This window comes from Aspergillus viridinutans (assembly GCF_018404265.1).
Source record: "Aspergillus viridinutans IFM 47045 DNA, scaffold_3, whole genome shotgun sequence".
In the NCBI taxonomy this organism is placed as follows: Eukaryota; Fungi; Ascomycota; class Eurotiomycetes; order Eurotiales; family Aspergillaceae; genus Aspergillus; species Aspergillus viridinutans.
The window spans coordinates 258,532-271,478 of NW_025091219.1; the positions used below are offsets into that span (position 1 = coordinate 258,532).

The window sequence follows — 12,947 nt, forward strand, 5'->3', positions numbered from 1 at the left end:
CAGCTATGGCTCTCATTCTGGGCATCAACACGTAGGATAATTCTGAGGTAGACTTCATGCTCTCTATACAAGAGACTTGCTTCAAAGGTCAACCTCAACGGCAATAACGCTCTCTGAGACGAATCCGGTCACAAACAGCCATGCTCTCTTTCCCTCCCCAGGGTTTGTTTCTCTGGGAACCAAGAGCGCGGTGCTAGCAGTCCGAATGAGAGTACCATCATCCTCGAAAACAACACGCGACTCCCATTCCGTGGATTTCTCTCTATCCTCACTCGTGCCTGGTTTGGGCCGCACATACCATACAATGGCTCCATCTTTACCGTTCGGATCAGCGTGATGTTTAGATAGATCAATCGGACGTGTCAACCCCGCCAGAACGTAACCGCTGGCATCGCCTGCAGCAGTACGATACGGGTCCGAGTAGTAGGTGGGATTGTCAATTTGGCCGCCTGGACGAATCTCATCGAAGATAGATATCGTGCGGTTGCCACTGTTTGGACGAGCGCGATACAGAGTCCCGCCCATGCAACTGACGATGAGCATCTCGTCCTTAGATCTACCATGACCAAGTCCATTATTGTTGCGTAACCCAGTCAAAGCCACTGAGGCGTCAATACCTTTGCCTGCGTCCTTGGACTTTAGATCTTGGATCTGTACCTGGGTGATGCTCGACCACTTGGCTGCCGGGATAGCATCCTCAATCAGGCGTTTGTATCCCTCGCGATAGTAATGATCATTGGTCACGTAGAAAGAATTCGGACTCTCCGCATATATGTCGTTGGGTGTAGCGATCAGCGGGTGATGAATGGAACGAACATGTTCAATGGTGCTTGATTCCAAAACATGGTGGAAGAGCTCGACTTGGGATCGCGCCTGGGGAACATCTTTGCCGTCCTGTATAAATTCTGGATTCGGCAGATGATTCACAGCAAAGATATAGACAGCATTGGGATTCTCCGGGTCCTCGATGACGTCGATCCCATGCGTCACGAACGGACCTGAGAAGTTCTCAAATGCGAGACGGGTTGACTTCATTGTCTAACCAACAGGTCAACGAGATAGCCTCAGCCAGTTGGACAGTAAGAATGCAGTACCTTGGGATCAATGACATGAATTGAGCCGGTAGATGTGACAGCGGGCGGCTCCAGGTTCGCCAACGGAGGGAACCACTTGAAGCGTGGCAAGACCGAATCCTCACACGCTGTAAATATTTTGTTCGTAGGCTGCCAGTAATGCAGATCCTCGCATTGCATCGTATCGGCAATCTTGTGGTAACCCCGTCCTTCAACAATCACCAGAGGCGCCGGATGCCGGAAGACCCCCAAGATGGTGAGCTGCCGATACACAGGGCCATACAGAGTCGCAGCCAGGACGGCAAGAACAGCAAGATGAACGAAGCCAGCCATGGTGTCACGACACGGTCTCGTTGTCGCCTTTCTCCGTACTGGTTTGCCTGTTGGTTCGGTGACTTCGGCCTACGGAGACTGCGAGATGATTGTTATAAACTTGCGACTGTCTTTTCCTCGCATTTCATGCAACAGGAGGATGCAAGGAGACAAAGGAAGCAGGAGAAAAGAGAGCATAGCTGAGAATGTGATTATGTGATAGCTCCGCCTGTTCTCACTGTGGAAGGGGCCGAAGGGCGGGGAAGGAATGGAGCAGTTCTAGACTAGAATTCTAACGTAGATGGTGAATAGTCCCACCTAGTAAGCACTAACATGGCGGCATTTGGATAGCTCCATCAATTGTAGTCTTTCGATTGGTCAGTCAGTCACTGAGCAACAGTGATCTTCATCAGAGAGTGGAGAAGAAACTGAAGATCCTCGTTAGAGCTATGGCGCATGGACTCTCCGGACAACGTTGAATTGCCGAACAGAACCGAGCACAGCTTTCCCTTACAACTATTCTCTCACTCTTGATATCTAGGGTTCATCGCACAATACCAGTGTCAAAGAAAGGGAATTCCATGACTACAACAATTTGGGCGACAGTTGGAGAAATGATCTTGTTAAAAAACCTGAGCACAGATAAACACATCAAGTGAGAAGAGTACCCCCAGTTGTCCCATTCCGTTCATTCTTCGAATAGCCATTTTGAAATAATCAAATTCCCAAAAATGTTGCAGCATCGCCTCATCGCATGTGATTCTTGACAATTATATGGAAGAGAGATGAGAAGCTCGATCCTTGCATCCTTCGCCGTCCCCTCCCATTACGCCCATGTGGTCGAGTTAAAAAAAAAAACAAGGGCCTCGCTCGGCAGACCCAAAGCTTGCAGATACTGACTTTAGACCTGCGATTGGGCTTCCAGGTAGTCTTGGTCGCTGGCATCCAGGACATCGTACTCTTCATCGGTCAGGAACCCGGTCTCGGTGTTGGCATCATCCAAGGTTAAACTCTCCACGTCCTCAAGGACATCTTGCTCGGATGGATTGGACACGGAAGGGGCTGTCAAAGGAGCTGCAACCATCGCCTGGTGGGTGCTCCCGACCGGTGACTCCTTGTCCAGGGTAGGGAAGATCATTTGACTTCCCGTGCGTTCAGTGTCATCGGCCGGAGCTGCCTCTGCCTGTTGCTCGGGTCCACGAGAGGCTTCCTGTACAGGCTCCAGCTTGGTGGACGTGATCATGTCGTCGCGTACCTGAATATCGCACCAGAGTCTATGACCGAATGGCATGCCGTTGGTGAGCTTCAAGCGCCAATACGAGATGGCAGTACCAACCCGGCTCGGGGCCTTCAGAGTCACAGTGAAATCCGCGCTTTGGCCAGGCTCCAAGGGTTCGAGGAGCTGGTTGCTCTCCATAGCGGCGGAGACTGCATCAAGACTCATGGGGCGATTGATATCCACATTGAACATGGAATCACCGCCCACAAAGCGCACACTACTTCCAGTGGGCCATGCAAGTGGTCCAGGATTGTAGAGTGTCCATGTCTGCTGGAATACCTTGTTCGGCGGCATGACGGTGCCGTCATGGACAGTGTCACGTGAAAAGAAAGCGAGATAGCTGGAAGCCAGATCTGTAGTTGGCATCTCATACACCTTGGATTGCGCCTTTTCGGCCGCTGCTGGAGATGGCTCCACGATTTCCTTTTGCTTCACAACTTCTTCTTCCTCGCTGCGTGGTGCCTCTGAAGACTTCTCAGCTTCAGCTGGTATATTGGCTTGTGCGGAGGTAGATCTCTTGACTTGGTCACCCGCAAGGATGACAGGCCCACCAAGCCCGTTCTCAGTCACGGAGTTGCTGATAGTAACGCCGCGCACCGGTGTCTTGAGCATCAGCAATGGGTGGGTGCGATTATGGGAGTTGGTTGGTAGGGCTTCGCATTTGGCGCAGAAATCAGTATCGTGGCACACAGAGCACTTGTACCGGACTCCAGTGATGTAGCGGGGGAACGGCCTGTCTTTGCACAATGGTCCATCGCAGTAGATGCCATAGTGAACCTCATGATGCTGTAGTGGCTCAGAGATGGCCTCATAAAGGGGTGCAAAGCGATGGCCTGGGTGACTTTGCGCGGCGTTGCCAACGCACTCCGAGCAGTAGTCCCAGTCGGGGCAGGTCAGACATTTGTGGCGAACACCAACGATCCGCTGAGAGTATATATTAGCCTGCGATGAAACCTCAATTCAACAGTGGGTCAATCATACCTTTTCACAACCGTCACAGATCGCTGCATGCTGGTGATGGCGGCCAGGGCTGCAACGCGACTGCACGAGACTCTTCAGGCAGAAGTCTCGGTCGTGAAGGAGTGAGAAGCGATGAGCCGGATGATGGCCGTGCGCGTCTTTCAGAAGGCAGGTCATGCAAAGATCATAGTCTTCGCAGTCAGTGCATGTGACCATCTTGGTCTCGTCGAAATCTGCCGAGAGTGAGCAACAACGAAAACCTCATGTGACAATAGGCAACTCACCCTTGAGACAAGCGTTGCAGATCCGCTCCACAGGTTGAAGTGAGTACTTTTCAGCTGTAGCTGGAGCAGGCTCTGGGACCTTCTCGGGAGCGAGCTCAGGTAGAGTTTCAGACCCCGTCTTGGACTCTCTCGGTTCCTCAACCTTGCGAGGAGCCACTCGTTCAGTAGTGCTGTTAGTGACAATGCCATCTTCGACAATACGCTTGATCAACCAGTGATCTTCAGACTGACACGAGACACCCGAGTTTACACATTGAGAGCATAGATCGAAATCACCGTCTTCACAGATGCTGCAATGGTAGTGTTCGTTGGGAATAGAACGGCCGCAGTTGTTGCAGTCAATACAGAATACACCAGTTGGGGACCTGTGCGAGACGATGGGCACATCGACGTTATCTGTGTTTAGGACAAAGTCTCGGTAGCAAGGCTGAGCGGGTGCGATATTATCTTTTGTCCACTGAACAGATTGGGGACCAACTGAAACGGGTTTCTCGTGGGCATCTAAAAGGTCAGGCACCGATCCAGAAGTGCCAGACGGAACTACTTCGGCACCAATGGCAGGTGGGGGAGAACCCAGGACAGTCTCCAGGTAGCTGTATCTTGCTGGGCCCTGCTCCTCCGGAGCACTCTCGGCAAGAGAGGGCTGCGAAACAGGCTCATTCACCTCATCGACCAATGTCGCTTTGATGCGCAGCTTCAATTTAGCTTTAGCAGCACGGTAGAGTTGCTTGTAGACTGCGATGTTCTCGCTGTCTAAGCGGACGTAGCAACCGGCGCTGTCCGAGTAGCGTTCAAAGATGACGTTGCTATCCGCTGGTACGCCAATGAGTTGACGGAGCTAGAGCACGCGAGCTCGTTAGCATCATACAAAACCAAAATAGGACAGCGATTCGTTTCAGCGTATTCTCAAGATATATCAAGTAGAGTATTTAGGACAAGAATTCATGGCTGAACAGGATAGGGAACTTGCCAGCGGCGGTCGGCAGAACACGAGGGTGGTTGACGGGGGAGAGGTTCAAGCTCCGACCGGAGCTAGCTAGGGTGGAGACCATCTACATACCTTCTGGGGAAGAACCCGAGCACCCAGTTCTCTCAAAGGAACCTTGAAGCGTCGGGTACTGTCATTATAGAGCACTTTGATTGTGATTAGGGTTGCAGGTCCGACTGGAACCGGCGGAATGAGGGTAGCCATGGTGTTAGATAGACAGAGGACGAAGGTGACGGTGAACTAGAGATAAGGCACTAGTCACCTACGTAAGAGATGAGCTGGCTGGGATCGAAGAAAGAAGGTTGTGAGAAGCAATATGATGAAAGAAAAGGTTGAGAAATTGATGAAGATGATGAAAAGTACAATGGATGAAGTCAGATATGATGTACTGAATAGATAGAGGTAGGGAGAAGAGGGAGGAGAGAGGAGGGAGCTAGGTAATAAAGTGAGGTAAAGGTAAGGTATGGCAGAAGGCTGCCTGGGGGGGCTACGTAACAACCTAAGAGGTCGACTAGAGTCTAGAGATGCGGAGGAGGAAGGTCATCTGCTGCTCCCGCATTCGGCTTTCTTGGGGAGGGAGACTTTACCTTACAAGTTATTACAATAGTTCAATGGAGAATGAGGCGGTGAAGCTCATGAGCATCGTTATCCTTATTACCTATCATTGGTAACTATCCCTACCTTACTACCTTAGGTACTTCGCATACTTGCAGGTAACACCGTCAGATCCCATTGGTATTATTATCATCATCATCGTCATCATTACTGTATATTTATCCTTGCCTACTCATTCTCCTCTCTGGGTTTACAGTTTGAATTAATCCTTTGTCTTTTAAGGGTAACGCATGATGCTCATTTGAAGATATCGACGTGCTCCTGTACTATGTACTTACGACACCATCCCATCTCGCCAATTCCTAAGATTAGTCATAATCTTTGTCCAACGCATCGGATCCTTTTTACAGCCAAAGAAGACGAGAAGAAGCTGGATCGCACAGGTTGTTTCCCTTCATATTTGAATTTATAGCCCACGCCACAGCGTATAAACACCATTCCTAAATGCTAGAGCGCAGCGAACGGCGGAACAAACCACGGACAACAATGTAGGTAGAAGACAAGAGCGGAATTATCGAGAGACCCGTGCAGGTCAAAAGCGTGGAAACAGGTAAATATTTGAAGTTTTCCAGGGTCCGCCTTTCAAAGGAATATGGAGAAAAGAAAAAAATGTCAACATTCCGCGAAGAAACGATGGAACAGCACCGGGAACGGGGAAATCAATGCCACATCGCTTTCCAGATAATAAGCAGGGAAAATGCGTACAGAACATGAGAGCTTCCGGCCACAAAAATTTGGCACCGCAATGATGAGAAGACAGTCGCTAAGGATGCAAAGGGTGGCTTATCTAATAACAATCCATATGAAAGCTCAAGGAAACGGCATCATGGAGAGTTTCATCAGACAAGGAAGCATGAAGATGGCACAGTAAAATGAAACGAGGAGATGAAGAAACAGTTGACAATGGACGAGACTCCTATAGTCGACATCATAAGTTTTGGGAATTATCGATTGCGTGGCATCACAGTGAGACTAAAGCGCAGGACGAGAAATGTGGAAGTGAAAATGTAAAACAAGGCAGAAGAGGATAACGAAGACGATAAGGTACGAATATTTTAAGGTATCGAGATGTGACGGACGGAAAAACGTCAGAAATGCCTCTTTTCCTTTTTTATTGCGGAGCGTAGTATACACCACCCTGCGGCTGAGGATAATAGTAGGTTGTGCCTGGAGGGGTCATCATTCCACCCATGCCAATGACGCCACCAGGCCCCGGTGCAGATGGCGTGGTATAGGATGCGTTAGGCCACATCTGCGTGGCGTCGTAGAAATAAACTGTGCCACCGGCCTCATGGGCCACTGTGCCTGGTTGCGAAGCCTGCTCTGCGGATGAGGTGTGGGCTCCTGGAACCACATATGGAGCTTGCTGTCCCGGTGGAGGATAGGGCACGAGGGAGGCTCCCGGCATGCCGGCTGCGTTGTACGGCGGGAATTCCGTTCCAGAAACTGGATAGTATACTGTACCGGGGGGATAAGCGGTAGGATAAAATGGCTGGGCTTGTTGGAAGCCGTATGGTTGGAAAGGCTGAGCATGGATTGCTCGCTCGGGTATGTGAGATGAAGGCGTCCCGGTTGCATGGGCAGATTGAGCATCGGCACCATAGCCGGGGCCATTGATAGGCATAGGGACCTGGTGTTGGAATGGTTGTTCCTGCTGTGGCTGGGGGGCGTTGAAGGAGAAGCTTGCAGGAGTCTCTATATCGGCGACAGAAACTGCTTTCTGAGGACGAGGCTGATGCATTGGGATGGGAGCCGGACGGCTCTCGCGGTACGAGGGTTGCTGGGGCTGAGGTTGAGGCATAGGTTGTGGCAGTGACGCGGTAACAACGGCTCCGGGACCAGCAGCAGTGGCTGCGGGTGGCACGCCGCCTAATGGCCTGGAAGGCGGAGGCAGACGAACGATTGGCTTCCCATTTTCGGTCGTAACCACCGTATGCCTGGACAATACAGATGCAGCCGGCGAAGGATATCCATCATGTGAGGCTGGTTTGCCCATCGACGATCTCCGGCTAGCGGTGACGCTTGGGGTGTAGACGGAGCCTGCATAAATACTCGGACGGCGTCCGCCATAGAATCCACCCCGGCCCCTGCCACGGTAACCCTGCTGATTGGGCCTCAGCGCTCGTGGAATAAAGATGAACGAGCGCTCTGTCGAGGGGAATATGTATCTCGGAGACTGTCCAGGGAACGATATGCGAACGGGCTTGTCTCGACGTAACGGGGGACGATGTTGAGGGAGACGAGTGTGTTGCTTCTTTGGAACGGCAGGGAAAGGTATGGGCCGAGCCATGCCCTGCAGAAACACTACAACAGGCACATTGCCGATCAGGGTGGTGCTTGAGAAAGACCTATTCGGGGGCGTAGAACGAGGAGCCGTAGGGACAGGTTTTGGGGCAAAGCTCGACATGGATCCTGGTACCGCAGAGGGCTTATTGACGGGTTCATCTCCTGCGACCATCTCGTGCAGATCATGCGCCCACTGCCCTTCACTAGCATCAGGTTTGGAGTGCCTTGCGAGTGGAACGATGGTTAGCTATCGGGAGCACATGACAAAGAGTTGGGGAAGGCTCACCTGCGAACATTGCCATCCACGATGAGGCCGTAAGGTCTCGATTTTGATTTGTTGAACGGCCTGTGGCCATTCGAGCCAGACTCGGTGGAACGCTTATCGTGAAGGAAAAAGCGTCCTCGAGTGGGCACGAAGGCCGGATTCTCATCCCGCTCCTTTGCATACCTTTCGTGTTCGCGACGTCTTCGCTCCGCAAAAGTCTCTCTCTTCGCTTCTGTGGGAGGTGCAGATGGTGTCCTTCCTGTCAGTGAACCAGAGTCCCCCTTCATATCATCAAAGTGGATTTCCGCCACTTCATTCGTCTGATCAGACAGCGTCAATCCATTCATCATGGCCTCAGTGTCTGACACAGCGGTAGCTGTGTGTCGCTTGCCAGGAGATGAGGAATGGCGTCGTCCAGACCGCTGGCTGATTTCAGGCACGAGACCGTTCACCTGAGGTCCGTTGGTTCTGTCCAAGTGCGGGGACGAAGAAGCCTCCTTGTCGCTCTCGTCGCTTCCCTCGCCATCAGCATCATCATCATCATCACCGGGATGACTGATGACCGAGCCCTCGCTTAACGAATCATCTTCCAATTCTCCATCTAGGGAACCTTCATCCTCGCCTTCCTCATCTCTTCTTCTCCTCCGCCGGCTAGCACCGATGTTGCGACGACGTGAGGCCATTTTCGGTTGGCGTAGAAGGTGGAAAGAAGGGATATGATTGAAGACCGGATGCGATGCTCCTTTGTGTCACGGTGGTTTTTGGAAGGAGGGTTGAGGTAAGGATGAAGGATGCACCGACCAGGAACGAAGAGCGGCGAGACGATCGGATTGCAAGGACCGGGGGGCGGGAACGATCAACAGAAGCGGCAAAAACTCGAACACGTGTATGGAGAGAGGGGAGTGAACGTATAAAGGTCGATGGGCGGATGAGAGGAAGATGCACCTCGATAATGAGGGCGAGGATTGTGGGACGGTTGGGCAGTCGAGGGAAATGCAACAAGACGAGCACTATCAAAGTTGATCACTTTTAGCATGAGCCATGACATCTCTCTTCGATGTCAACTACCCAAATCTGGTTAGTGCCCACCAAAACCACCGCAGCGAATCTAGAATTACTAGCATAAATAAATCCGACACATAGGTAGCCTTCGACGGTTAGACTGGTTAGGCATTAGACATAAGAATAGCTAATCACATTAGGTATGGCGATCAGATAAGTCAGCATTATTATCCATAGTTGACGAAGAAATTCTATTTACAATATCAGGGTTGAATGTTTACATGAAGAGACTAGCTAATGTAAGCTAATGAAGGGATTCTAGCTCAAAAGTGGTCATAGCTTGTTTATGCCTGTCATCTCATGCTAACAGCAGTATGGGTGTCTGGCATAGCACAGTACATTATCCTGTTCAGGATCAAACCAGGCATTATTTAGTGACTCACAAAGAAAAATTGGTTGAATGTCAATCACTACTTGACTGAAAAGTTTTGGTTTAGCATATGAATGATGGGAAAGAGCCATTCTGCTCCGTTTCTATATTGACAAGTCTCAATCAAAAGTGATCTTCTTTCCTTGGGGTTCGACAATAGCACCGCTAAGCTTCTGCACGGTTTCTTTGGCGTATCTTGAGTATTCAGGCTTGTTGTTCCGCTTGGGCTTTTCAGGATGTGACCGTTGCGGCCTGTCTCCAGTCGACTCCTGCTCAAGAGGCCCATCTTCAACTTCAGTAATGACCGAATCATCGTTCTTCTTGCTTTCCCCATCTTTACCAAACCGCTTCTTGTACCGTGTGGTGGCATCCTCTGCGAACTCCATGCGCATTCGTCGACCAAGAAGCTGGTTCACCCAAACCCTCCTCTGTCTGTGTTTCTTCGACTTCCTGCTCTTTGCGGACTCTTCTTCTCCGGAAGCCTCATCATCATCCTCGTCTTCATCAACCATAACAAAGCCCTTCACCGCTGCTTCGGCGGCAGCAAGATCCTCGAACTCCACCCAAGCATAGCCCTTGCATTTTCCACTATCCTGAAACGTTGCCACATGTACATGTGCGACGGTACCGCATTGTCCAAAATGTTCCTCGATGACCTCTTTTGTAGCATCAAAGCCGAGATTGCCAACAAATATCCGTTTCGAAGGAGGTTTTGTAGCAGTTGCCGCGGAATCCTGTTCTGACTTTTTTGGTCTGCCGTCAAAACTCTTTGCATCCTTGATCAGCACACGGCGCCCAGCTAGAAGTTGCTCGCTCAACCCCACGGCCTCCTTCACAGCCTTCTCGTTGGCAAGATCGATGTAAGCGAAGCCCTTGTTCTGAGCCTTTCCAAATTTTTCCTGACCCTTCGGCAGGTGTATACGGGTGATTGTAGTATCCGCAAACGTGCAATTGCTTATGAAAAACTTGCGCAGATCATCTTTGGTCACCGAAAAGGCCAGGTTTCCAATCCAGATGCCGTAGTCTGAACGTTTTTGGGGCGCTTCGTCTTCTTGCCTTTTCCTGGGCACAACGCCCTCTTGCTTCGTTGTAGAATCTGCCGTAGGCTCGGTAACCTTCTTTTTGGCTTTACGCAGAGCCTTTTTCGACGGAGGCTCAGGAGCGGACACATCGATTTCAATTTCAGGAACGTCTGTGAGCTTTCGCTTTTTTTGACTACCTTCACCGAGGCCAGCCATGTCGAATTGAAATCAGGTTCGTCAATGACGCGATAATCGTTCTAAAAGAGTGGCCCACTGCAATTAATAGAATAATGAGAATCGTAAAATAGCAATTCACAATAGAAACTAGTCTTGACTGCTCAAGTCAGTCAAGCGCATTTAGCTATTGTCTTTGGTATGAATGGAGAGGATTGAAACTTTTTACGGCGGGCAAAAACACCCGCCGACGCAACAATCTTTCCATTGCGGACTTCGGACTTGGCGACAGGTGACCAGCCATCATCAAACACCATCGCTCGCCTTTAGAGCTCTCTTTTAACACTCGCCATTTCCTCATCAATCACCAATCTCATATCCGCGTTACTGCCTCGAATACGCCTCTCCGCGTCAATTTCGATTCAACATGTCACAGGAAAACGCGGATTCCCGCTCCGTGGCCGAGAGCCTGCCCGACGAATCGACCGGTGCCCCTGCGAAACAGTCATATCGTTCTTTCAAGTAGGTCCTTCAGTGCGCAGCTTTAGCCATGGATATGAGAACTAATATGGCTACCTCCTGGTGCTATAGAAAGAAGTATGCCAAACTTAAAGTCAAATTCGAGCTTGGGATGAAGGAGAGCGAGTCCCTGATCCGCGAAGAGTTGCGCATCGAAGATCTCTCAAAGAGAATCCAGGAGCAGAACGAGTAAGCGAAGATCTGCGGGTGTATAGAAAGACACAGGCTCGTTCGAGGACTGACTCTCCTGCCACAGCCAACTTCTAGAGGTTCTCCTTGAATTTAACGAAAGTTTGCACGTCCCAGCGAATCAGCGATTTGATCTCAGTGCGCCGGGAGACTCATCCTTCCTGCCGACGCCTGGACGATCGCCGATGTACGTTGACACTGCAACGGCAAAATCCATCTTGAAAGATGCCAAAGCACAGATGGCTGCTGGCAGCATGACCCTCGAAGCATATCGCACTCTGGAAGACGATATCAAACGAGGCAACGCATTTGCACCACGCATGCCTTACACTGCCCTCCAAAAGGTACCCCATACGGCGGTGCCGCCCGTAAGACAAGATTCTTCTACGGATATCAGCCTGGAGGAGAAGCTCGGATATCTCACTCMGGAACACGAGACCGAGTACTACCTGAGTATGGATGCGAAGCTCGGCGACGAAGCAGCCGCTCTCGAGCTTAGTCGCATTCCCGAAAAGCCATCATTCTCTGAACGAGAAAGGGAACTAGCGCTGCGAAACCCTGTCTCCGTTTACAACTGGCTGCGGCGCAATCAACCGCATATTTTCCTACAGGATCATGAGAACGCCTCCGAGAAGTCAGGCTCTCGACCAACTAATGTGCGGGCGTCCAAAAGAGCAACCCAGCCACGCAAAGAGGAGGAGGCTTATGACGAGGACGGCGTCCTAATGGATACCGGTCCCACTCCAGGTAGCACCAAAGGCAAGCGCAAGCGCGATGACGATACAGGCTATAGACCCAAGGGTGGCAGCAGCCGTCCCAGCAAGAAGAAGAAGGACGACACGAACTCAAATACCAAACGCGCATCGAAAAGGTCGTCAGGTGTGGGTGCCTGAAGACCTGGTTTCTCTGCTCAAGCATTGATTTCCCTCCATGTACTATTATACTCCTGGTTTCTCCTTCTGGCATCCTGACTTATCCGGGGTTCCCAGAGCATGCTTCGTGCAGTGCGCCGCAGGGGAAGTTGCCTACCGAGGACTGCCAGTACTGCGCTTTATCTCTTATGTTGATCCGGTTTGAGCGGCATGGCTGTCTCTCGCAAAAAGTGTCGAAATATGACAAACTTGAGAATTGTGCGTCATCATTCGGCCATACTACCTTACTTCTTTCATTGCTGTCTTATCATTCTCTTTTCTTTTTTACCCATAAATGTTGACTGGCGAGGGTATGATATGAACCATAAATGGAAAGGCCTAATTAGATTCATGAATAACAGCAATAAAAATCCACCAGGGCAACTAAACAGATCTTTTATTTTCCTCTTCTCTTTATATCAAAGTATGCCAAATTTATATGGATTTCTTTCTCAATTAGCAGTTCTCCTCCGTACATGAAGTTCTGATTTCTAGCTGGATTATTTCACGTGCTCTTTGCATCAAGTTTGTCCTGTTTGCTCTTGAACAATTCAATTGCGGAATCTTCTGCTCTTGAAACTCGAACATAACCCCAAAGCCAACCTCAGCTCATTACTCATTTTTATCTTTTGTCGGAG

At 50.4% G+C, this 12,947-nt stretch overlaps 5 protein-coding genes across 5 annotated transcripts; 1 reads left to right on the forward strand and 4 right to left on the reverse strand.

The window, feature by feature from the left end:
- Nucleotides 1–81: 81 nt before the first annotated feature.
- Nucleotides 82–1,406, reverse strand: Aspvir_005068 (uncharacterized protein; the record flags this gene model as incomplete). The annotated part of the gene is made up of 2 exons (XM_043268287.1): nt 82–1,038; nt 1,095–1,406. The coding sequence occupies 2 exons, from the start codon at nt 1,404–1,406 to the stop codon at nt 82–84; spliced, it is 1,269 nt and encodes a 422-aa protein (XP_043124222.1).
- Nucleotides 1,407–2,286: 880 nt separating this feature from the next.
- On the reverse strand, nt 2,287–5,100 carry Aspvir_005069 (ZZ type zinc finger domain protein; the record flags this gene model as incomplete). The annotated part of the gene is made up of 4 exons (XM_043268288.1): nt 2,287–3,588; nt 3,646–3,857; nt 3,909–4,746; nt 4,969–5,100. The coding sequence occupies 4 exons, from the start codon at nt 5,098–5,100 to the stop codon at nt 2,287–2,289; spliced, it is 2,484 nt and encodes an 827-aa protein (XP_043124223.1).
- A 1,522-nt stretch (nt 5,101–6,622) lies between these two features.
- Aspvir_005070 (uncharacterized protein) lies at nt 6,623–8,745 on the reverse strand (the record flags this gene model as incomplete). Its single annotated transcript, XM_043268289.1, has 2 exons — nt 6,623–8,021; nt 8,084–8,745. The coding sequence occupies 2 exons, from the start codon at nt 8,743–8,745 to the stop codon at nt 6,623–6,625; spliced, it is 2,061 nt and encodes a 686-aa protein (XP_043124224.1).
- An 868-nt stretch (nt 8,746–9,613) lies between these two features.
- Nucleotides 9,614–10,732, reverse strand: Aspvir_005071 (putative RNA binding protein Rnp24; the record flags this gene model as incomplete). Its single annotated transcript, XM_043268290.1, has 1 exon — nt 9,614–10,732. The coding sequence occupies one exon, from the start codon at nt 10,730–10,732 to the stop codon at nt 9,614–9,616; it is 1,119 nt and encodes a 372-aa protein (XP_043124225.1).
- Nucleotides 10,733–11,117: 385 nt separating this feature from the next.
- Aspvir_005072 (uncharacterized protein) lies at nt 11,118–12,291 on the forward strand (the record flags this gene model as incomplete). The annotated part of the gene is made up of 3 exons (XM_043268291.1): nt 11,118–11,212; nt 11,282–11,398; nt 11,466–12,291. The coding sequence occupies 3 exons, from the start codon at nt 11,118–11,120 to the stop codon at nt 12,289–12,291; spliced, it is 1,038 nt and encodes a 345-aa protein (XP_043124226.1).
- Between the last annotated feature and the right edge of the window lie 656 nt (nt 12,292–12,947).